The 25,499-nt window shown below is 34.0% G+C and overlaps 3 protein-coding genes and 2 long non-coding RNA genes across 9 annotated transcripts in view; 4 read left to right on the forward strand and 1 right to left on the reverse strand.

The window, feature by feature from the left end:
* Positions 1-25,499, forward strand: part of LOC116291123 (lachesin-like) — a 46,733-nt gene that overhangs the window by 11,078 nt on the left and 10,156 nt on the right. The gene's annotated exons all lie outside the window — the stretch shown is intronic.
* The window catches only part of LOC116288349 (uncharacterized), a 36,966-nt gene that overhangs the window by 7,043 nt on the left and 4,424 nt on the right, over positions 1-25,499 (forward strand). The window lies entirely within an intron of this gene.
* LOC148913823 (uncharacterized) lies at positions 791-19,860 on the reverse strand. 2 transcript variants are annotated; one of them, XM_089025887.1, is made up of 6 exons: positions 19,523-19,860; positions 8,177-8,256; positions 2,203-2,319; positions 1,870-2,120; positions 1,643-1,786; positions 791-1,530 (listed from the first exon to the last, which is right to left on the reverse strand). In XM_089025887.1, exons 2-6 carry the CDS (start codon positions 8,235-8,237, stop codon positions 1,294-1,296), a joined length of 810 nt encoding a protein of 269 aa, XP_088882013.1. In that variant the 5' UTR covers positions 8,238-8,256; positions 19,523-19,860; the 3' UTR covers positions 791-1,293. The 2 variants fall into 2 exon arrangements, with proteins under 2 accessions (XP_088882013.1, XP_088882014.1); XM_089025888.1 differs by lacking the exon at positions 8,177-8,256 and having other exon boundaries at positions 19,523-19,857.
* Positions 10,005-15,128, forward strand: LOC148913824 (uncharacterized). The gene is made up of 6 exons (XR_016119045.1): positions 10,005-10,098; positions 11,169-11,231; positions 12,153-12,194; positions 13,617-13,714; positions 13,854-13,875; positions 14,855-15,128. It is a non-coding gene; the product is annotated as an uncharacterized LOC148913824 (long non-coding RNA).
* On the forward strand, positions 19,903-24,202 carry LOC148913825 (uncharacterized). 2 transcript variants are annotated; one of them, XR_016119035.1, is made up of 5 exons: positions 19,903-20,063; positions 20,632-21,288; positions 21,973-22,035; positions 22,984-23,081; positions 23,217-24,202. It is a non-coding gene; the product is annotated as an uncharacterized LOC148913825 (long non-coding RNA). The 2 variants fall into 2 exon arrangements; XR_016119034.1 differs by lacking the exon at positions 19,903-20,063 and having other exon boundaries at positions 20,492-21,288.

The following is a 25,499-nucleotide window of genomic DNA, read 5'->3' on the forward strand; positions in this document are numbered from 1 at the left end:
CTTGAATTTTGCTTCTTAATCCTTTTTCATTTTTTTTTACAAAACTAAAAAAAGCCCAAAGTCGTTAATTCCAACATCCTCAGTGATTATAGCAATTTATTAGTCACGATTGATAACCTAATCATGCAAGTAATAGGTTAATTCTCCCAACCCATTTGTGTAATAACAACAACATAGTTTGTGGGGTAATGTGGTATGGGAATCAAGTGGCTCCAATCGCAATCACAGCAATTAGCATACTGGTCATGCATGGCAAAGAGAGGTAATAATCCTCTCTCAATCTAGGGGTAAAGATCCCCTAGGCCGCAGAGGGGTTCATAATCCCCTCCTGGGTGATAATCCCCAAAAGTGACCAGTATGGGAGCACTCAATGAATTAAGTGGCTCCAATCGCAATCACAGCAATTAGCATACTGGCCATGCCTGGCAGAGAGAGGTATAATCCTCTCTCAATCTAGGGGTAAAGATCCCCTAGGCCGCAGGGGGGTCATAATCCCCCCAGGGTAATTATTTCCAGAATGGCTGATCGTCCACCTTTCACGCAATTTTACCTCTCGGGGAGGGGTGTTACGGTGCGACGGGGCATTATCCTACCTACCCACTATACCCCGGACCGGAAAATGTTTTGTTCAGTATTGTTCTCGGTAACCAATCAGTCAACAGCTCTGTATGGTTTTCAGTCGTTAAGCGTGAAAGGTGGACGACCAGCCGTCCTCACGGAATTCCAAGCGTTCGTTGGAGTAACTTTTTAAAGTTTAAGGGAGGACTGCAAGTACGAAACTACTGCTAGATCCAATTGAATCACACAGATTTATTGGTAAACTATTCCTTCGTGCTCATGTGAAGCCAATTCCTCATCGGATTCGTATTTACTTAGAAAAATGGTTTGAAGTGGACACCAGTGACATCGAATTCGGGTCGGCAGCTTCCTACTTTGTCATTATTTCTAAACTAGCTGAAACTACATACAGGAGTTCCAAATAAACAAATTGACGCAACAGGTAAGTCGACACACGTTTTTTCTCGTTTTTTCGACAAAAATACGGCATATTCTAAATCTCCATACATTCTCTTATAAATATAGTGAGCTTGGGTTGCCTGTGTTGTGACCTTTAGCAAAATATCTTCATTTGGTCAGCGGATTTTAAAAGACACAGGGAACCCAAAAACATCAATTGTTGAGCCAGCGTCGATGGCGGTCTGCGGTTTGCATTTTGAATAATGTTCTTCGGTCAAAGGTCGATTTTCGTCTGTACAGCAGAACAGACAGCAGATAAAATAGGTGTTCTTGCAGCTACAGAAGCCGCTCCACTTCTTTTTCGCCGATCACATCAGATATAAGACCAAGTTGGTTGTTTTCCAAAAGAAATTCAGGAACACTCAAATGCACTGGATTGACTTTGGAATTCACAAAAGAAGGTATTTGAGGTATTCTTGTCTCATTCTTTGACAGCAACGGTTGACAGCACCTGACGTGGGCAGGCTTTGGAAGTGCTGGACAAGGGCCATCATTCAGTCTTTCAGAAAGTACCTATAATGAAAAAAGGCAGAAAGGTTGATTTTGACCAACATATTTTGTTTTTTATAATTTACTAATGATGATGGTAGGTTATCATTATGATCATGATATCACACATATATACCTCTTCTACAATTGCACTGGCTGGCTTGAAGATATTGGTTGTAGCTTTTCTCTTGACATCCGCAACTATCTTAGCAACAGTGGCTGCACCCACTTCTGCTGGATGATTATGTTCTTGTTTGCCAGGTGTGAATGTGCTGCCAACCTGTTAATAAATCAATTAATATATGAGTGAAAACAACAAACAGCAAAAGGTATGCATAGCACTCTATAAATATTGTCACTAACCTGTTTCAGTGTAGATTTACAGTACATATTTTTATTTCTTACTGTGCACTGCCAGTATGTAGTTTTTTTAGTCTTCTCTTTAACATTGTAACTGTACCCCCTGCTGTCAACCAGTTTTGCCCTTTGCTGTTTAGAAGCTTCTTCGACAATCTCGAAAGTAACAATCTCCGGCCCAAGTGAGCTTTCTTTCGGATCTGCATCCAGAATGGATGGTTCCACATCTAATTCAGGAATAGGGATTGGAGTTGGATCTGTAAATTAAGCAAAAAATAATAATTGTATTAGCTCAACTTTAAAAACATTGCAAAGTGAACAAAATTAATTATGACTTACCACTACTGTCATCAATAAAGGATGATGATGGACTAGCAGCTGTTGAAGATATTTCACTTGCTGATGACTCATCATCAATCATCCTTTCAACATGAACTTCATCCGGAGTGTTGTTGTCTGTAAAGAGAAAATAAACTTAAATTACAACATTCTGCTGCTGGTACTAGTGGACTGCTGCAGTGCATAAGATGGTACAGACAATTCTGAAAAATAAGAAAGGGAATATTAATTTAATTTTTTTTCTATTTTTTTTTTTCATTACTTAAATTTTCCATTATCTTACCAACATTGAAGTCCCCTACGTTACCCAACCTAATTCCCATTTTGTCCCAGGGTAAAGGAGATGGTGGTTTACTTTCATTCATGCTTCACTATTATTTTTAATTCATAACATACAAACAGCATAATTGATATAATAGACCAATTCACCTATAACATTATGACCTCACAGCTTGTTTACATGGGCAAGGGTGATAAGGCTTTAGGCAAAATTTTCTTTCATTTGGGATATTTAGTACAGCATTTATCTGTTATCACCTTTCCCCATCTAATTAACCATTTTTATTGTGATTTATTTCGTTTTGCTGCTACTTTGCCCCCTCTGGTGACCATGATCCTTAGCGATAAAACAATAGATTTTTTTGATGTGACGTCATAGTGTTTCAGGGCAATTAAGTTTGCCTTTCCCAAGAGGACTAAAATGGGTAATAGATAAGAGAAGCTAAATCCATCTATTGTCTTTGTCCTCTTGATATCAAATTTCACATATTTTACATATCAAAATTTATCAGGGATTATTTTGAACCTTATGTTTATTATTATTATCAGTATTATTATGCTTTATTAGTGCTTTATTTCTTATTAAAAATCAATTTATTTTTTAGGGCAAGAGTGGAAGTATCTCTGGACTGATAACCAACAACAATTCATTCTCCAATGCACAGGTAAACTAACAAGCTTTTGAATATCATGGCTTATAACGAATTTCTAGGAAGTGTGTTCTAGGACTATTGGTTTTATCGAGCTAATATTTTCACTGTTGTTACTTTTTTTAAATTTTTAATTAATTTTATTTATTATTATTATTATATATTTATTTACAACTTAAAGAGTAGCACACTAAGTGTGCTACAAGAGAATTTTTTAATGATTTATTTTACGATTTACATCTTTTTGCATCTTATGATGAAAAGTTTACATCATTTTAACATGATAATTACTAGTATAAATATATTGATATTAGATTACAGCACACACAACAACAAGCACAAAAAAATATACATATAAATATAAATACACGAACAAACTGTTGTTACTTTTCAGGATAACAGAGTTACCAGGTCCAAGTCATGATCACCAAAAAGGCCCCAAACAAAAGAATGAAAAAATGATGACTCACATATAAGCACTATTATTTAGTTAATCCTGCTTTTCACCTGCGCCACAAGCATAAGCATAAGAAGACTTTTTACATAATCTTGTGCTTGCATTCAATGCTGCCTGTGAAAACAGAAAACAATGCAAGTACTACATCAGTTCTAGTAGGGCACATATTGAGAGAGATAATTTATGTAGCTTTCCTTACGCTTACGTCATGGTTTCCTTTTCACAGTAGCAATTTGCGCTCATGCTTGCATTGCTAGTGAAAAACAGGCTTTACATTACCTTCAATTTTGAACATTTTTTTCGTTTCATTTTAATTAATGTTTAAGTTAGTCAAAGAAAAAAAATTTTAGCCTATAAATGAATACATGTTGTTGTTTTGTTACTGTTTATAAAAAAAGGGATAATATAGTCGAGAAAAAAACTATTTCAATTGTTTTGTGCTTCATTTTAACTAATTTTAATATATATATGGTTTTTTTTGCAATAGAAGATACAATAAAAAATCAGTTTTAACTATTTTTATGGTTACTGGTATATTTAGGCTTATAAAGATGTCAAATAGAAAAGGGTGAAATAAAATGTCAAAGTTTATACTTGTCTATAATGTTCATGCTTTCATAAATAAATGTTAAATATAAAACGCATTTGGTTTTTAGAGATGTTATGCTATAATGATTGCGAGGTCCGCAGTTAAGAGGAAATACGTATGAAGTGCACCTAAAAGCAGCAAAATGTAAATTTCGATATTTTTTCTTACATCTAAATCGCTCGTATTCTATGATTTACAAATCGACTGATTATGGGAAAATTCGTGTTTGCCACGAAGACGTTCGAACATTATATGTGTTCAAGAATATTCTCTCGGATTTCCAAACATTTTCTGCTGTATGCGTTTATTGGACTCATAGTTCAGTCTAGAGTATTCTAGTCGAAAATGGAAAAAAAGTCTGTATTCGAGTCGAGTGATCCTTGAATGACGCGACGTTGTTCGAGCGTGAATACCAAAGAATTCTCCTGAATACGTGAAGTATGCCTATCCATTTTCAAGCGTATACTGAACGAATATTACTCTTTTTGCACAGTGCTAAAGGTTGCAGAGACAGGAATAAGTAAGCCATTCACTTTTATGGGAGTAACAACTCATTTATTTCATATCATAAATGTTTGATTTTTAAACATTAATCCAACACATATGCACATATATGATACAATTGTTGTGAAGTGTGATGGTCCAGGTGAGTGTTGTACTGAGAAAGACTGTTTTGGTGTTGACTGGCGTTGCCACAGCCTAAGCCAAGGTCATTTCCAGAGACTTTTTATTAGTTTCAGGGAGGGGGAGGACAATAGTACGTCTTCAAAACAATGTTTTAAGGTACTAGTAATAAGGTCAAAACAAAAATGTCCAACTTTCAAAACACGAATATTCCAAAACTCAGAAGCATTATATAGTTAATATGCAGTGATAAAAGTAATTAAGTAGTTACTCCATATTTGGAAGAAACAAAGTTTAAACTGTCTGTGATCTATTTTCAAACACGAGTAACTACTTGCACAAATCGATCAAATCTCTGCTTTTCAATTATATTTTTTTTCTGCCATGATTGATGTCTAAACCTTAGCCTCAACCAGTGCAATGCTTTCCTGGTTTCCTTTCTGTTCCAAATAATGCTGATATGTATACGTAATTGGTTAAACTTAGACATATATCTGGGGGGGTTAATGATAAAAAACTAACGTCAAAAAGCAAGATTTCTGTTTTTGTTTACCACAAAGAGACCACCACTTGTTTCAGGTTCAGTTACTGGGTCAAAAACGTGTCTATTCCATTGTTGATTCTTTCTACAAACATTAAACAAAGACATGATTTGTTTGTTATTTATTGACTAAAAAACTTGTCTTAATAGTCCCCTTCACAGTTCCTTGCTCCATCTTGAAAGGTAGCCGTACCACTACATCGAAGCGAGACGAAAGGTCAGCTTGCAATGATAGAGGCATGCGAATAATTGTCCAAGGTGTTAAAAAACGTCCTTATCTTTGCATGCTCACCGTTCGTCTAGCCTCGATGCAAAGGCACGGCTACCTTTCAAGATGGCTCAGGAAACTGTGAAGGGGACTATTGCAAAGTCTCGAACAACAACTTTGAGTAAGATTAGGATCCGAGTTTATAAGACTTAAAATTTCAACAATAAATAAAAATTTACCAAAAGGTCGGTTTAGAAGCACACTTCCTACTATTTTTATAACACCTGGCGTAATCCAGTATAAGTTTTCATACGGAAAAAATTGTAGATAGCAAAAATAGTATTTCCAGTAACAAACAGGATCTCAAAACATTTTACTATAAATTGCCATATATTGGTCATCTCATCTCGAATAATGTTCAAAAACGCTTAAATAACATTGCCAACAAATATTGTAAGGACATCAAACGCTCAGTTTAGCATTTTCACCTTGCAAGGTTGTGAGCTCTTTTTTGCACGAAAGATCCCATTCCCAATGGACTTCGCTCTAGCATTATTTATAAACTTATATGCGCAGGTTGTGGAGCCTGTTACACTGGGGAATCAACCCGACATTTTTGTACTAGAGTAAATGAGTACCTACATTCTGATAAAGCTTCACATATTCACAAACACATACGAAGCTCAGAAAATTGTTCTCTCGCATTTTCTGAAGAATGTTTCACTACAATTATAGATCAGGCGTCATCTACCATCAAACTTAAAATCAATGAAGCCTTACATATTAAGTGAGAAAAACACGCTAAATGCGCAGGTAAAACACGTTAACATTAAGCTTTCCATCTAATTAGTTAACTTTTGCTTATTTTTTCTCATTTTACGCTACATTAATTCTATTGCTTATTCAGGTATTTATACTTTGTGCATCATGATATCAACATCTGTAGATGGGCAGACGTTAATACAGAAACATGTCAGTTAATCTAAAAAGTGTCATGTTTTTTGTGGAAGTTTTTAGAGTGTTTTCTGTTTGTTTATCTTCTAAGGTTCAAGGGAATCACGCATAATGTCGATGGTTTAAAGTTATAATCAGAACATCGGTGCACAATTGGTAAGTATTTTAAAAACCTTTTGTATATATTTTTTCAAGTAAAGAAAGACACAAAAAAATCCCAGTACTTTCAGGGGGGGGGGGGGGGCGGGGGTTCAAATTCCTTTCGAAAGTTGAAGAAGACTCGATCCTATTAATAACATCTCTACCAAGATCCTTCACTTCTGGTTAATCATTTATGTCGCCTAAGCAAACCATTGAAAGCGATGGTGTCTTTGAAATTTCAGTGTCTTTTCAGCTTGTTTCTTTTAACTTTCTTTGAAATCGTTAAGCAAGGTAAAGAATGTCTTTAATTTTCAATATTTTTTGTCCAAATGATCTGAAAAACGATTGCTCTGATATGAGTAGTTGACTGATCGATTGGCACATTTAGTAACCGATCGATTGCAGCACTCTTTGGTTTCTTGTATAAAACCATTTAATCAGTAACTGGACAAGCAAATTTCCTGTAATCGTAAGTAGTACACAATGCAGCAGTTTGGGCGGCATCAATATCCTTAATCGGTTACAAAAAAACGTACAAATTCAAGATTATATACGTTTGGCTTTGCGCCAAAGCAGTTTGAATTATGCCCATTTTTGGATTGTGTCTTTCATCGTTCACAAGTTCTTCACACCTTACATATTCTCTTCGCACTAGATCGTTCAAAATGGATAGAAATATTTGAAAATGCTTATGGAAACACGGAATGCCTATAAATGATGCAAGAAAGATCTTCTAGAACTACTTTGTTTTCAATGCTAGCTTTACTTAGGATGTAGCTTTTGAATTGTGGCCTTCCATGTGTAAAAGGATAATCACACACAGTCTATTTAGTTTCATAAGACGGGTTTACAAGTCCTGTTATGTCCGATGACTAAGCATTTTGGATTTTCATGAATTTTTAATTTCAAGCTTGAAGCTGAACTGATATAAATTTGAAAAATATGTGAAATGAGTCTTAATATTTGATTTTCTGTTCTCGGTCTCTCTTTTTACGTCAATCCTCCCTGTTATGCCTTTATTTCTTCTCTTTTTCGTTCCTTTTCCGTTTTTGGAATATTCGGTTTTATGTCCAGGATGTTGAAAAGGATCGATGAAAATATCATAAGTTTCCCTGGCTCCTCGATTGTTCTTCAAACATCCTTGGAAGTGTTTAAATTAAATCAGAGTTCTAAAATAGAAAAGTGTTATCAAATAGTTTTATTGTGCTACTAGTATAGTAGGTGTTATTTGATTGCAACAAGGCTTTTTCTATGCATACGTTACAAGATTTATCATGTTCTTAAATTTGCTATCTTGGTTATCATGCACTCGTGCTTATTCCGAAGAAAGAGTTATACAATACCCGTTAGGCATGCGCAGTTAATGCCAATTGGGAACTCCTTGAAAATCAAATGTCCATGTGTACTTCGTTTAAATAAACTGAGCTTGCGCTTCGGGTCTCTACACATTTTCTTCATGTAATAAAGTTATTAATGCAGACAGTAGTTCATTGTTACCATATAATAGTAAAGATATATCAATGCCTTATACTTTTCTGTATTCTTGACAAAGAAAACTCCATAGATAGTCCATCAGATATCGAAGGTTCCATTGGAGAAGATGCCTTGTTTCTGTGGAATACGACAAATCAAAAAGAAATCCTTGCTGTCAGCTGGGGAATAGGAAAGGGCAACATCCCTGATCCTCAGTTTATCAGTGTTAATTCACATAATGGAAGGGTGAACATAAACGAAGATATTGGTGACACGTTGAAAAGAAGAGTAGAATTTCTTGGAAACTTGACAATAGGTCGTGCTTGGTTCGTGTTGAAGAACCTTACTGTCAATGACACTAATGAATACATTGCAAGCTTCATGCACGATGAATCTAGGGTTCTACCATATTATGTGCGCCTAAACGTTACAGAGAAGGTAAAAGGTAAGCCATGCAATTTTATGGGAGTAACATAACTCATTTATTTCATATTAAAAACGTCTGATTTCTAAACGTTTATCTACAGACCGTCTCTCTTCGGAAAATAATACAATGCATATATAAATAAATATATATATATATATATATATATATATACACTTGATTGCAGAAAGGTTGTAGTATACATTTATACAAATGCCTAATTTATTCGGTATATATAACGATATGCAAAATAGAAAACTCGTTTTATTTATTATTTGTTTCATTCAATGGACGTCAAAATATTTTATTCTCATGTTTTACATCCTACAGATTATAAATCAATTGCTTTTGAGGGTTAAAAAAGTAAAATTGGAATATGCATCTCATTAGGTATTTGTATAAATGAATAAATGTATAATTCAACGTCTCTGCAATCGAGTGTGTATATATATATATATATATATATATACATTTGTTGTGACGCGTGATGGTCCGGGTGAGTGTTGTGTTGAGTAACACTGTTGTTCGGTGGTGACATGGCATTAGAGACTCGTTTTAGTTTCAGTCTTTCTGAAGACTACACTCACATGGACGGTCACTGATTTTACAACAAACATCAACGCCCGGGTTCAATGGTATGAAGCAAAATTTAGCCACTGTAATATTTCGCAACAATGCCAAATGTTGGTTAAATTTTTAGGCAAATTTCTAGCTTTGTTCTAAATATTAATTTATTCAGTTTATTATCCTATCAGATGGTTATTTGAATGTCAATAACTATTTACCATTCTTAGCTACAACTTAATCGAACACTTTTTTAATTAAAACATAACCCCACGTAGTGGACCCCCTGGAAATGGCGTTACAAGTTACGAAGTTACATGTTACAAAGTTACAAAGTTACAAAGTTACAAAGTTACAAAGTTACAAAGTTACAAAGTTACAAAGTTACAAAGTTACAAAGTTACAAAGTTACAAAGTTACAAAGTTACAAAGTTACAAAGTTACAAAGTTACAAAGTTACAAAGTTACAAAGTTACAAAACAAAGTTACAAAGTTACAAAGTTACAAAGTTACAAAGTTACAAAGTTACAAAGTTACAAAGTTACAAGTTACAAAGTTACAAAGTTACAAAGTTACAAAGTTACAAAGTTACAAGTTACAAAGTTACAAAGTTACAAAGTACATAAGTTACAAAGTTACAAAGTTACAAATTTACAAAGTTACAAAGTTACAAAGTTACAAAGTTACAAAGTTACAAAGTTACAAAGTTACAAAGTTACAAAGTTACAAAGCTACAATTAGAAGGTTAAAGACCAAATGCTGTCAAATTTCTGTCAACAATACATGTATACTGTTATTACGTTCGCGCAAGTTGTTGCGAATTGCGGTTGAGGTTCTTAAATCGAAATCAGTCACGCTAGCTCCAAAAGCCATATTGTATTCACTATATCTTTTAAAAATGAACGGTGATATGCATTTCACAGTACACAATAAAAATATAGGAAGGCAGAAACGCATACTCTTTCAGCTTTTCGAAGAGGCATCTTCACCCGGTATATTATCAGAAAGACCGTAGAAGAAAAGGAAAGCAATGTGGGCCAGGGGTGGGGGAGTATATGTAGTCTATCAGTTTTAATTATTCACATAAAAGAACCATCGACTTTGTTCGATTGCCTTATACTTCGACTTCCGAACGCTCGACTTCCTAAAGCCCTGCTGTTAGTTCAATTGTGTTCGATGCTGAACCATTGATTGACTACGCCGGGTTTTTTACACAGTTTTCTTCAGATGAGAATGTTCTTTCCTTCGTGTGTTATCACAAAAGAAAAATCATATTGACGCTACAGAATTTTGAAGATTTTAAAATCAATATCCGTTCAGGGGGGGAAGGGGGGTGCCGCCAGGACCTCAAAATCCTCAAAATCCTCAGACCAAATTAAAAAAAAAAAACCCTACCCCAGACTAAAACTAAGAATCGTACACCCTATCTCAGACTAAAAGACGGAAAAGACGAGTATTCAATAGTTACAATCTTACATGTCATTTCTCATTCTAAATATTGTCCACTAATTTTAAAAATAGGAATTAATTCATACAAAACAAGCTGAACTTGCATATCTTACATGATTAAAGACAATCGTTAATGATCCTGAAAATAGCATACGCTTTAAACATTTGGTGTATTTGGTATTCATCATTCTTCCATTTTTCCTCCAGTTATTAAAGTTATAGATGTACATATTCTCTCTGTTCCACCTTGTCAGCAACTAACCAACCATTTATAAACCAACCTTCAAGTCAACAAATCAACCAATCACTATTTGTTCATACCACTACCACTACAACAACAAATGAGACAAACAGAATAACTGGAGAAAAAAAATGCTGCAAATGTCTGCAGTGCTCATGCGTATACCACTGTCCACTCTCGTGAAGAGCAGCCATTTTCCCAGTTACTCAATATCTCGTTTATATTCAAGTAAACATATGTCCAAGGTATTGATCAAAACTTGCAGATATATAAAGAAACGAAAACCAAAAAAAGTCATCCATCTTCAGTTACGCCCAGAACTACAAGGATCCCACGCGATATTGCTTTAATTATTATGTTTTCACTCCACAGAAAAACCAACAGAAGGGCTTTCTCCAACCCCAGACACTACAGCTGCTGCTCCGAACAATACACGTAAGGCTTTGATCGCTTCAGCATGCATAAAATTCTGGAATACTGATAAACAGTTATAATATGCATATATTATAGCATCGCGATTCACTCTCAATAGTCTCTTATTTTTTAAGACGAGAATATTTTATGGTATCGTCGTCTCAAAATTAAGGTTACTGATTGGCTAACGCGCGACGAAAAGGACAGCTTGAAGCGCGCGTGATATTTTTACGCTTGTTGCTTGCGCCATAGCGCGCGCTCGTAAGGAGAATTTCGCTTGTGATCAAAGAAAATGGGTCATCAGTTTGTTTTCTTTAACGTATGTTAAAGTCTTTAGAATCGCGATACAAAACTAATTACGATTTTGAAACAACAATAGCACGAAATATTGGCGGCGTTGGAAGAAAATATGTTTGGTATTGGGCAGAGTCGCAAACTCTCCACTAGCCGTCAATGTTTCGTGCTATTGTCGTTTCAAAATCGTAATTAGTTTATAATATTCATTTCATTGCTGACGTATTTAAAATACCTATAGTTGTCTTGTTTAGAATTCTCTCTTTCCAGTAAATGATGAATTATTAATATTGTCATCTTATATATATAATTTTAATGGACATTTTTCATCCTAGTCTTTACTCTGCACCTTTATAATATTTTACTTTTCTTTATTCCAGATAAATAGTGAAAAATAGTGATTTTGCATCAGTTCCTTAATTTTGTTAGTATTGCATAAATAATTTAACAATAGCTTGTTAAACCTCTTTTGGCAGGCGGGAGTCTGTTGCGGCTATACGGTAGAAAGGAGAGAGAGAGAGAGCTAATTATCACCAAAGGACCTCGCATGTCAATGATATCACTCGCCTGTGATTAAGGAATCCATAGTCTGAATGAAAGCATATTATTATTGTGTACCTTATTGTATTTCTTTTATTATTGCTATAGGAGCACCGACAAATAAAACAACTACAAGTTCGAACATTACAAGTGAGTCCACTAATAAGTAATCATGTTATATTAAAATCTAGTAGCATTTGAATGTATAACGTTTAACTTATCAATATGAATATAATATTTTTTAAATACCAGACTACACATTCATAATATGCGCTTATGTTTACTCTTCTGTATTCCTGACATCATGGTTTCCTTAAATATTGTATTTGCATCATTTCCTTGATTTTGTTAGCATTGCATTAAAATAATTACCAGTAGATACAAACTAGAACGTTTACTAATAAGTAATTATGTTATTGACGATTTGCTTTGTAGATAAACAAAAAAAAAACATTCAATAATTGTTAACAGTCATTCAATCATGAGTGACAAGCTCAATATTACGTACAGATCTATCACACGTTTTATTTGAGTGGAGATAATTTTATCATAACGAGGTAGCTTTGGTAGTAGGACATAATTGTATATGGTTTTTGAAAGATATATTGAAAACTCAATTTTTGAATTCATTTTGACAGAAATGAATGAGAAAATGAAAGTTTGTCTGCTGCTAGCTATGGAAATGAGCTAAGATGAGATAACTATTGGAGTAAATTGTTATACATAAGCTGAAGGTTTAGAGTTAATTTGTTTTGTCACGAGCGAAAATAAACTTTGTTCATGCCACAACAAAAAATCAAGATAAGACCGGGATGCGTTTAAATAAATAAATAAATTGACTTTATTTTATTGAGGGTGACATACATTACTGGTGACCCAGTAGTTTTCATTATGGCCCTCCTACAATTAATAAGAATCCCAACTGGCAAGGAGGCAAACCAGTTGGCTATTTACAAGCATGGTCGAGAAACTTAATCTGAACTAATCAGTGATCAGGACAAATACAGTCTCAGCTAGTGGCCACAGCTTGCGAGACCGACGCTATGACCACTCGACCATGCTGCCTCTTAGTTAATGAAGCCGATGGGTTATTCTAGTACAAGCAACTTTTACTTCGTTACAAAGTCCTTTTCATTGATAGCATATTTACATTAATATTTTAAATATAGCTAGTTAAATAATGTTAGATGATGTACAGAATTATAGAGTAATCAATGGATATAAATGATAATTAAAATAGGTTTCGCTTAGAAGAGTAGTAGAAAACGATTCCTTACATTATTTATTTGTTTCTTTTTTCGTTTAAATTGTCTTATTTTTGTGTTTTGCTGAAACACTCGTATATGGCTCATCTTGTTTTTAGCCTTCATTGTCTAAAATTCCCGTCACAGATACTTAATTAACAGCATGTTCATTAACCTGAAACACCGTAGTAAATGAAAAGAAAGAGAGATGGAGGGGAAAGCTAAAAAGCAATTTTGTTTTTCTTCATAAGGGAACTCAAACTTATATTATTTTTATTTTTGTACTCTCCTTAACTTTTGATCAACCTATAACTATTTCTCTTTTAAGCATCACCCGAACCGAACTCGTCGAACATACTAAGGCACATTAAGGGTTACATGATATTAATGGATATTGCACTGGTGATGTGGCACTTTTAAATTTAGGTAAAGCCAGCACTTAATATTAAAAAAATAACATACTTTTCGATATTTATTACAACTTGAACTTTGACTAATTTCATTTATTACTACTTCAATATATGTGCAAGCTTTAACAATTAATATTTTTTATTTTATTTTCTAGGGTTTTGTCTTCCAAAGAAAAGGTCGAGAGAGTCAAATTTATTTTTAATAATTAAAATTTCTTATTAAAATGACTACTTCAAAAGAAAAATAAAAAAAAAAAAAAAAATTTGGAAACGAGGCATTTTATGTAGATGTGTTATAACCACCGTTCGAGAACTAATTAATTAAAAAAATACCACATGCATTTGATGAAAGTGGCTAAAAGCCACGAGTGTGTAGCAAGGTGTATTTCCTAAAATTATACTTTTGTGTATTCGTAGATGTGGTATTAAAAGGAAATACCTTAATATTCTAAGAATTAAGGAAAAATGCCACTTGATTTAATGAAAATGCTTTAATATCACTTGTGGTACGCACTCTTGGTATTAAGCCAGGATCAAGGATCCAAAATCGGTGATTCTGATTGGACAATCAATGATTTAGCTAGACAATGAGTACACGTGATCTTATTACCTATAAAAGGATCTCTTTAGAACCATCGTCCCATTACGGCTCAAATCTACTTGATCTCATTTCATAGCATACTAAAACAACTGAAGAAGGATACGTCATTACCTATCCGAAACCGGTATTGCCAACTGCTAAAACTATCACAACAATTATAGGATTTATTTACACCCTCCAACAGTGTCTAACAGGAAGGACAGTAATCGCTAAAAGACCTTTTGATCAGATCCAAATACCTTCTATTTAAATAAGCAACCAGTTTTTTTTGAAAACGGCGAATGTAGAAGGTAAAGGCAGTGCCATTTTATCAATAATGTTCATTGATTATTCTCGAACGGTCGTATTTCCTATACTGTTGTAATTGTAATGCAGCATTTTTTAACAATGACAATTAGGCTAACAGGAAGAGGTGAAAATACACTTTGTTTCCTAAAAAAAATATAATTCATTTTTTTAGGTATGTAGGTGTCATAGATGTTGCTTATTTTTAAAAATGCTTTATTGAATAGAAAGAAAACAAATTTTGTCCTATTTTGTTTCCATTCCATGTAGCGAGTGCATTCTGTTAAAGTGCTCCAGAAGGATTGCTGCAGATCTAAGGGATTTACACAGAACTACTTTGAGATGGCTTTAATTCTTAGTAATAAAAAATTTGTTATGGGTGCTTTAAGCTTTCTCTAAATTTAAATATATAGAGATAGTTAAGATAGATAAAACTTTATTTTACCAGGGCATAAAGATCAGGATTTACAAAATGCTTGAAATAATCAAATAATCTACCTTAAGTTTAATCTAATCTAATAAAATAAATTAGCAAATTCATGAATATTAATAAGGTTATTTGACCAATGGCGTCCTTGATTTACATCACCTGACAAAGTTTTTATACCCCGCTAAAAAATCAAGATTCTTAAAGTCGGGGGCGGTTTTGTATTTTTCAGGGGAGTGCGGGGCTGATAATGAATACACGATGCATTAAACATTAGTGGTCTATCACATTTAAAACACTCATGTTTATATTCATGAGTGTTCTAAATCTGATAGACCACTGATATTCAATGCATAATACTAATTTGCTCTAGAGGCGTGTCAAGATTTTGTAGCGTTTCTTTTGCATTGAAATTGAAGCTACTCTCTTCCAATGCAGCAATGCGGTTCGTTCTTGCCATCTCCCATTCCTTGAATATTTTTACAGACAATTTCGTAGCTGCTCTTGTCTTGCTTGAAATTGCTGCGGAAACGCACTGCACTTTTTCTAAGGGAGTTTTTGGTTTTTTGAAACGACTTTGCGTAGACATTGCTCTGTTCGTAGTGTGAACCAAATGCTGATTTTCACCAAACTTCCTCGATATTTAAACCGATCCCCAAGGACTTTGTAGTTTTTGCATACCCTTTACAGTATTTATACCAATTGATACCATTTTACTCTTGTTCAATCAAGGCGGTGTTTGTGTAGAGTGCTCGTTACCCATAAATCAAAGTGTGGTAATTAGAGTGGAACATATCGTAATACTCTTGTAGAGATCATAAAATACAGTGGAGCAAAAGTGTAATTGTGCTGAATTCCCAAAAGACTGTTTCTATGTTGTATGCTATGTTTGTGTTGATTTAATGCGACAATCAAACCTAATCAATTCACTCTTGCATTGGAATGTATTGATGTTTCTTTATATTGTTTTCCGTTGAGTTGACTGAAGAGACTCAATTACGATTACGTATGCCCCATACGATTACCCAGAGGAGGTTGATCTAGTCCCGCAAAGGATTATGGTCCGAAAACTTCAAAACAGCTCATTTGCTCTTGACTTTTGCCGAGTGAGGATCTCAGCTCTAATGGAACTATTAATAGCTGCCATATTTGTCAAAGCTCTGGTGTGGATTTTTTAGACTCTGGTGAACTTCTATATCTACATTGCATAGATTTCCAATTTCTACACAACTGTAATATCAAGCGTATTCCGTTTATGTCTCTGAATCTCGTCGGAGGTCATTTTCAGCTTCACAGATAATCCTCGTGAGCGAAGAATAGCCATATTTCCAAACTACAACGAAGTCCGAGAACTAGCTAAAGTACTATCGCCCTGTATAATTGAAATTACAACTTGCTGTGGAATCGAGGGAAGGAGCATGGATATATAATCGTAATTCATGTAGTTTGAGAGTTAATGAAAAATAAGCTGAAATTCGCTGAAAATCGAGAACGCGTGTACATAAGTGAAAAATCGTGGACAGGCTTTGTCCAACATGTTTATTTGGTCAATTTCAAACCTTTGACTTTTCCTCTACGAAGACATATTTTAACTTTAGTAGGTTAACTTGCCTCCGTTTGGTTTAAAGCGGCAAAGCTTTGTTACCTTTGTTAAATATTCTGTTTAAAATGAGACCATTTTCGCACCTTCGATCGTTTTACAGTGTTGTTGTTGTTAACTTGAGCTTATGTCTTTTTAACATGCGACATATTATTTCCCTTATTTTCCATAAAACCAGCTGGATTCTATATTTTTATTCTAGGTATTTAGAATTTCAAACAAAAAAAGACTGCTTATTTTAATAGGAATCTAAGATTGTGCATCACAAATTATCGACTACGTTCCGCCATTAGTTTGGTGCAAATAAAAAAATAAAAAAATAAAAAAACATGGCCCGTATGATACAATACACATTTTTTTAATTAATTACTATTGGCTCTTTCATGTTAATTATTTTTTATAAGTTTTTTTCTTCTTTTGTTCTTATTCTGCTTTGCATATTCTTCATTTCGTATGAGTCTAGTTTACTGTTCTCTTTCTTTCTTTCTTTCTTATTAAATGCGAACTTCTATTTTATTTTTTTCCCTCATTTTGTTTATATTAACTATTTTCTTTTATTTCTTTTGTTCTTTCTCTTAAATTTTAAAATTTCTTATATTTTCTATATTCATTTTCTTAGCAGTCTTCTTGGAGGAGACAATAAGATCGGCAAAACGGATATCATTTTATTGGCAGCAGGTAGATCGCCAGTAATATTTGTCTTGATAACGACAATCATCATTCTCGCTGTCATGATCTATAGTTGAGAAAGAAGACAACTTCCTACTAACTCGCATGTTTCAGCGCCGTCATAGCTGCCCATTGTAACGTCAAATGTTGTGCCACCTTTCTTCTGCCATTGTTGCTGCTTGTGTATGAGGATTGATTTCTTAGCATGAATTATGATGTTTCGTTCGTCGTTGGTGATAATGTCGTATGTTGAGGTGAAGTCAATCGCTCTGTTAAGGAGGTCATGGCTGATTGATGGGTAGAATTCAACGATTCAATTCAAATAAAACTCTGTTGTTATTTGTCTTTTTATGGATTTAAACCACTCGATCACGGAGGAAGGTTTTTCTATTGATTGAATTTCGATGCTGTTGTGATTTTGTTGTTGATTCTGTCGAGGATTCTTTTGCCTATCTCGGATTTAGTAGGATTGATTAGACGGCAGGCCGGTTTATTAGCGAAGTTCGGCTTGTGATCTTTAAGTGTTATGAATGCGTCTTTGTTAGCTGTAGTGTCTACTCTGTCGTCTATGCCCAGTTTTGTTGCGATATTTTTGTTTTCTGCGTGGATGGCTCGTGTGGTGTTAGGTTGTGCTTTTTTGTAGGACTTTGTGATGTTCTGTTCTAGTAGATCGTTATATGTTGATGGTTCCAGTTTATAGAAGTTCGATGTTTTATCAGCGGCTATGAGCAGTTTTGGTTCTTTCTTGATCTTTTCGGTTTCATCTTTAAGTTTATTGATGAAAGGGGTATTAACTTGTTTGAATTTGGTCGATTGTATCATCTTAAGCATGTCGGTTTCAAAGTCCTTTAGTTCATCGATCGATGGTGAAAACGAAAACGATACTTAAAAACAAGATACAGAAACCACATCGCCTCATTCCGCCACGAACAACATAAAAACTCGACTGAACTCAGAAAACATATCTGGACTCTCAAGAACAATAATATCAGCTACTCCATTTTATGGCGCGTCCTATCTTCGAGCTCCGCCTACAACAGCTCCAGCAAAAGATGTAACCTTTGCTTTAAAGAAAAGTTTCTAATAATCTATCGACCAGAACTCTCATCATTAAATAAGCGAAGCGAGCTTGTATTCATGCTGCCACAGAAACAAAGCGTTACTACGCAACAGCTAAACTATATCCACTAATTAATTATGTATACTTTTTCTATATAAATGATGGTAACGAATATTCTTTTCATTAAATCCCCTGAAGAGTGAAGCAATTCACGAAACAAGCTTGTCGGGGAAAATGTTGTCTTGACTTTTTCTTCTCAAACAAATATATATATATACCAAATCTCAAAAATTCTGACATTTATCGGATATATATACTTATATATATGTCCCCATTTTTTCTTTTGTCTTGCCTGGATTTGTATTTACAGTTGAGCGTTACACTACAACAATGACCGATTAAATATACTCATATGTAAGTACGTGCGCCCCAGAAGAAGAAAATAATTATTTTATCGTGGAATGGAGTTGCCTTTGTTCAAGATCAGTAAATAGAACAGTACAGTTGCATAACCTTCGCACTGTCAGCTTCTGAAGATTTGAATTGCATTTTAGTTTTTTTTTACTTTAATCAATTATTGTCTACAGCAAAGATTTAAGATGGCGCATCGTTTTTATAAATTTGGCTACTACAAATCTTCACAATCAATTGCGAGATCCTTAATTAATTAATTAATGAATAAAAGTTGGGTAGCTTACGCTTTGAATTTCTACAGTAATCATCAATAATTTGAGAAGTTATAGTTTTTACTTCAAAGAGTGTTTCACAAAAATAATCAATAAATTCAAATTCGACTATATTCCGTTACGTCAATCCCTTACCAACTCTTAAAAGATTGAATACATTGCATGGCTGGAAAGTCCAGTGGCTTCACATGTTGAATAAGTTAATTGGTAATTTTCATGTTCGAAAACCAAATGACTTATCATAAGAGAGATGTTCTAAATATGATGGCGTTTAGCGTTTTCTTTATGTCAACAGTGAAGCATTGTAATATTCTAAATCGCTCTGAAAAGAGACTCGAGTTTTAAAACGAAAATCAGGCCTCAAATGCTAGGAAATATGAGTCTTTATTACCACAAAAAGGATCTGTAGGTATATCTACATTCATTTCAAAGGAATATTGACAGTTGAAGCGAAATTTTGAGGTTAAATCGGGGTTTGAATGAGTCATAAACATACCTGAGAATTTCTCCATTTGCACACGCGTCTTCTGTCCACGGCGACCAGAATAAAGACAAAAATACTCTCTTTTGCGGCCAATCTTTATGATAAAAATTATCGCTAACGATAAAAAAAGACACTTCTTTCAATTTTATACGGAATATCGGGTCAAACCAGACAGAACAAAGGTTAAAAACAGTCAGTACAGTCTAGGTATCGCTTGTTGTCAAGGAATGCGTGGTTAGCTTGCCCACCACGGGCTTGTTGCTATGGGGCAAATTGACACGTGATCAATTCCTGCAAATGGCCTATTAGCGTGAACCTTGGACTTTGGAAAGTTGATCTGTTTACCTTATTCACCTATTGGGCACTCTTAGTCCCAACAGGATTAATGAACGCTTTACTTTCAACTAACCTTTTCATTTGTCTTTTGATTGTTTGTTTTTGTTTCCTTGCCTACCTTGTTCTCATTGGTTTCTTTTGTCTTATTCTATCTTGTATACACTCTTTTTTACCGCCTCTTTCTCTCTTACTCCGACAAAGGACTAGCGTCCGAAACGTAAGTATATACAGTGTATAATTTAGCTTTTCATCATAATTTTAAACTATGTAAGAACTACGACGTACTCTTACTACGATAACACAACAAGTATATATTTTTTTCTCGTTCATCATGCTAGCTTGATGCTCGTTTTCCGGTAATGTTGTAGCTATGCTATCTACGCTAAATAAAACAAAACAGAAAATTTCCTAACCTCTATCTGCACGTACACTGTGTCGAAGTCTTTTCTTCAATGATTTCTTCCATGTTTTTTTGTTTCGTTTTTACAAATTTAATTTACATAAAAAGATAATTAATTTAATAAAACTCGTCATGGTCCAAGTGACGTGTGATTTGAAAGCTCGACCAATCAGAAATGTACACCTGGCGGGCGACACTTTAGAATTACGCACAGGGTTCCCATTGCGATAACCACGAAAACTGAGTTGCATAGTTTACCATATTCTATACCTATGGTGCCCCGCTCGCGTGGGAGCTCCTCTGTTATTGTAGACAGCAGTTCAATGATACCATATAATAGCAAACATATACCAATACCTTATAATATTCTTCTTTTTTGACAAAGTATACGCCATAAAGGGTCAAACGCATATCAATGGTTCTATTGGAGAATATGCCTTGTTTATGTGGAACTCAACGGACCAAAAAGATATCCTTTCTTCACCGAACGCATAATTTATCACTACTTTACTATGTCTATTAATTGCGTACTTATTTACGGTGTTCAACTTATCTATAGAGAAAAAATATCGCTCTGGGATTTTCACGAGTGCCCTACATTTCATATTCTGGCTGCGTTACCAGCGTGGTTGGTCCTTGTAGTGTAGTGGTTAACACATCGGACTAGAATACCGAAGACGTGGGTTCGAATCCTGCCAAGGGCATTGATATTTTTCTCTTATTCTCTCTACTTCATTGTATACACACCGAACGCATAATTTATCACTACTTTCTTCTAGCTGGGGAATAAGAAAGGGCAACATCCCCAGTTTATCAGTGTTAATTCATATAATGGAAAAGTGCACCTTAACGAAGATATTGATGCGACATTGAAAAAGAGAGTAGAATTTATTGGAAACTTGACAATAGGTCGTGCTTGGTTCGTGTTGAAGAACCTTACTGTCAATGACACTAATGAATACATTGCAAGCATCAGTGACGATGTATCAAGAGTTCTATCTACCATATTATGTGCACCTAATGGTTGTAGAAAACAGAGAAGGTAAGGCATGTATGCACTCTTTTGGGAGTAACATAACTTATTTATTTCATATAAACTTATGATTCCTAACTTCTAATTCCCTAATCCACATAGACCGTATTCTCTTTTAGGAAAATAATACGATATACATATTATACATATTTGTTGCGAAGGTTATCGTCAGGGTGAGTGTTGCGTTGAGAAAGACTGTTGTTGGTGGTGACTTACCTCTGGACAACATGAGCTGAACTTAGTCATTTCATGTTTATGTCTTCCTTAGGACTATACACTCACCTGGATGATCACAAACTTCACAACAAACACCAACGCCTGAGTTCGATATTACGAAGCAAAACTCTTTGTAGTATTTCGACAACAATGACAAGTTAGACAAATTCATAACTTTGTTCTCAAAAAAAAAAAAGAGATAGTTTATTATACTACAGATGGTTATGGGCCATCGATATCGACCAACACTATCTGCTTTAATCAAAGCGGCACATGAAGTGATGCATGACCTTATCTAATCACAAAATGTTAATAAGAAATCAGGTTTAGCTATATAATATAGACGAACACAGCTTTTACACACACTGAATCGACTTAACGTTGGAGTTAGAAGGTAAACCATCTTGAGTTTAGCCCAGACACCTAGTAAAACCACATGGATCCCGCGCGAAATAATTTTAATTATTACGTTTTCAGTAACAACAACAGAAGGACCTTTTCTAACCCCAGTCACTACAGCTGCTGCTCCGAATATTACAAGTAAGGCTTTGATAGCTTCAGCATAAACAAAAACAAAAACAAAAAAAACTGGAATACAGATATACGGTTATGATATGCATAGATTATAATATTCATTTCCATACTACATGCAAGCGTAATATTTAAAAACTATAGTTGTCGTATTTAGAATGTTCTATTTCTAAATGATTAGTTTTTAATATTGTCATTTTATATCATTTTAATGAACGTACGTTTCTTTCCTTTATCTTAGTCTTTACTCTGCACCTTCTTAATATTTTACTTTTTTTTATTACAGATAAATTATTGACTTTCACCACAATCCCCACAATGCCTTGCGTTTTTAAGGGGTAACCAATCAAAAAACTGTCCCAAATTGAAAGGGTTTCTTAATTGAATTTATAATATACCTGCTTTAATCTGTACTATATACTGTTTATCAGTTTATCCCAAGTTATTTTTGCGTCTACAGATCATCTTACAGAAAATGTATTGACTTACGAAATTTTTTAAAAATTTACCTTAAACGTCTTCAATCTTTTTCTGTTTTTTACTTTTTCATTTTATCTTTGAATACCAAACAAGGTATTTTCAACATTGTCTGATCAGTGTTCAGCAAAATAAGTGGGTTTTTACCCTCTGGTTATCCCCCAAAGACGCAAAGGATTATGGAGGTTTGAAAGTCGAGAATAGTGAAAAATAGTGTTTTCGCATCAGTTCCTTAATTTTGTTAGCATTGCATAAATAATTCAACAATATCTTGTTAAAAATGTTTGGAAGGCTTGAGTCAGCATGTTCATTAACCTGAAACACCGTAGTAAATAAAGAGAAAATAGAGGGAGAGGGGGATGCTGAAGAGCTCTTTTGTTAAAAAAAAAAACTATTGTTTTTCTTCATAAGGGAACTCAAACTTATTTTATTTTTTTACTCTATTTAACTTTTGATTAACCTAACTATTTGTCTTTTAAGCACCACCCGAACCAAACTCGTCAAACATACTAAGGCACATTGAGGGTTACCTAATATTAATGGATATTGCACTGGTGATGTGGCACTTTTAAATTTAGGTAAATTTATAATAAGGTCATACTTTATAATAGAAATATCATATAGTGATGTTTATTACAACTTGAATTTGGCTAATTTCATTTGCTTGAATTGCAAGCTTTTTTTTTTTTTAATTCTTTTATTTTGTTTTTCAGGATTTTTGTTCCCAATTAAAAGATGAAAGGAGTCAAAATTATTGGAGGATTGCTGCAGATCTTAGCTTGTAAGGAGATGAATAGAATTGCTAACAGTTTTCGGCTTGTTACACTGTCACATCATTTATTTGTCACATATTCTAACTGTCACTTTAAACTTACAGTTTCCCTATAGTGCTATAGGATAACTCTACAGCGATGTGCAAAATTTCATTACCTCGATCTGTACCTTTATTTTCTGTCGCCTGTAACTGTATCTCTTCTACCGCGATGTGTAATTTTACAATACCTCCATGCGTAATTTACTCTACTGTGATTGGTAACTTTACTACCGCCATAGGTTATTTTACTACCGCCATAGGTAATTTTTAACTCCCGGGAGAGGGGGGGTATTCCCTTTGTTCCGGTGGTAAGGGTGCACTATGAAGTTCTAAGTAACCTAAAAAACATAAAGCTCGCGGCCCTGATAATATTCTACATGAGCTTTTAACGGGAAAGTAAGCACTAAAAGGACATCCAACAGTATCATACCCATTTTATAGATTATTGAACATTTTATTTATTTATTTATTACTTTTATAATAATTTAAATACTATATAGTGATACTTAGTCCACATTGCCTAGGCTAAGCCCGTAATGATGTTGATACATTTAGTGAGATTTTATCAATAAAGTTCTCCATAATATTGATAATGAATTCCGAAAATAATAATAATAACAATACTAATCTATTTCTTATTCTTAATTTAATAATCTTATATTCGTATTATTTTTTTTATATTTAGCTTAACTGAACTTTAATCTTAACTTTTAAAATTTAAATAATCTAATTTTTAATCTTCTTTTTCTTTCGTTTGTTTGTTTTTGTTTGTAAATTATGCGTATTTGCGTGTGCCTTCAAGTAGTCAGTTGAAAATAACATATTTGTAGTAAGATTTACATATGTAAATGAAATGAAAATGAAATAAAATTTTCATTCTAATTATTTTGTTTATTTCATCTGTTTCACCTAAAAGTAAATTAAAAAGGAGAAATAAATACCAATAAGAAAACCAATATGTATAGGCAAGAGAATATGAACTAAGAAAAGGAATCCCCGTGCTCCATCATGTGCACACTTTGATGCTATTTTTAGAATATATTCTAAAAACGTCATCCAATGATATCATTTATTTGATCGTTTGATTTTCAGCACGCGCATAGTACGCGCGCGCTCTGCGCTGTTTGCTAACGTTTTCTTGTGCTTTTCTTATGTTCAAATGTTCAAATCTGCCTCAAGATGACGATGTAGGTCGAAATAAAGCTTTGGAAAATAAATGTAAAAATTTTCAGAAAGTTGAAGAAATTACTACTTCAATTTCCTGTCGTATTTGCCAAGCTTTTGACGTGTACATTCACATTCAGAGCAGAGTCGAAATAACGGAAAAACCCCAAAAACGTAAACAAACAGCGAAGAGCGCGCGCAGTAAATGAGCGTGCAGAAAAACCAATTGTTTAAAAATAGCATCAAACTGTGCACATGATGGTTACAAGGCTATATAGGGGGATTCCTTCTCTTACTTCATTTTACACATTACACATTTATAATAAAACGGTAAATTATACATCGTGAAAAGATGAAACAATTTTCTGACGTTTCGGACGCTAGTCCTTTGTCGGAGTAAAAGAAAAATAGGAAAAGAAATGAATATTCAATACCATATATTATCAGATAATTCCAATTCCAAAAGTGATTTCTCGCAACTCAAAAACAAATACTATTTTTAGGCTTTTATTTAAAGACTCGGCCTTCTGTATACAATTTGTTGTATTGTAATATTGCGCGCCATGAGGTATGTTTCCCCTTATTGAATTGTAAACCAAAAGGCGTTTTCCATGGGTACGAACCCTCTCTTTCGAGCACAATACTTAACCACGAGTGGCTTCCTTCAATATCTTGAAGGATTAGAAGCTTTCGAAATCAATCGTCATGTTTGATTCCATTACTATTACTGGTATATTATTTTGAGAACATCGCTGAGTTTGTTTTCAATGACTTGAGGGTAACACTTTTTGAAAAAAAATCTGCGATTTTTCTCAGTGAAGCCTTGCCACCTGTATATTGTAGAGATTTGAAACATCAAAAGAAAACCTTCTGGAAAGAAAATCACATTTACGCCCTTTGGCTAAGTTTGTTTTTAGTAAATGAATGAAATAACAATAACAAGGAGCACAAAAACAAAAACAAAACAAAAAAACTAAAACAAAAACAAAACAAAAAACAAAAAAACTAAAACAAAAAA

This window comes from Actinia tenebrosa, unplaced genomic scaffold (assembly GCF_029948245.1).
Source record: "Actinia tenebrosa isolate PJP-AT-01 unplaced genomic scaffold, QUT_ActTen_1.0 PGA_scaffold0__85_contigs__length_37466705, whole genome shotgun sequence".
In the NCBI taxonomy this organism is placed as follows: domain Eukaryota; kingdom Metazoa; phylum Cnidaria; class Anthozoa; order Actiniaria; family Actiniidae; genus Actinia; species Actinia tenebrosa.

What these genes read in the sequence shown, in the direction of transcription:
- LOC148913823 (XM_089025887.1), bottom strand. Translation starts at nt 8,237, where the DNA reads ATGGAACCTTCGATATCTGATGGACTATCTATGGAGTTTTCTTTGTCA. An exon ending in GTAAATCTACACTGAAACAG is followed by an intron (nt 1,787 to 1,869) that starts GTTAGTGACAAT and finishes ATTTATTAACAG; the next exon opens with GTTGGCAGCACATTCACACC. An exon ending in CCAGTGCAATTGTAGAAGAG is followed by an intron (nt 1,531 to 1,642) that starts GTATATATGTGT and finishes TTTTCATTATAG; the next exon opens with GTACTTTCTGAAAGACTGAA.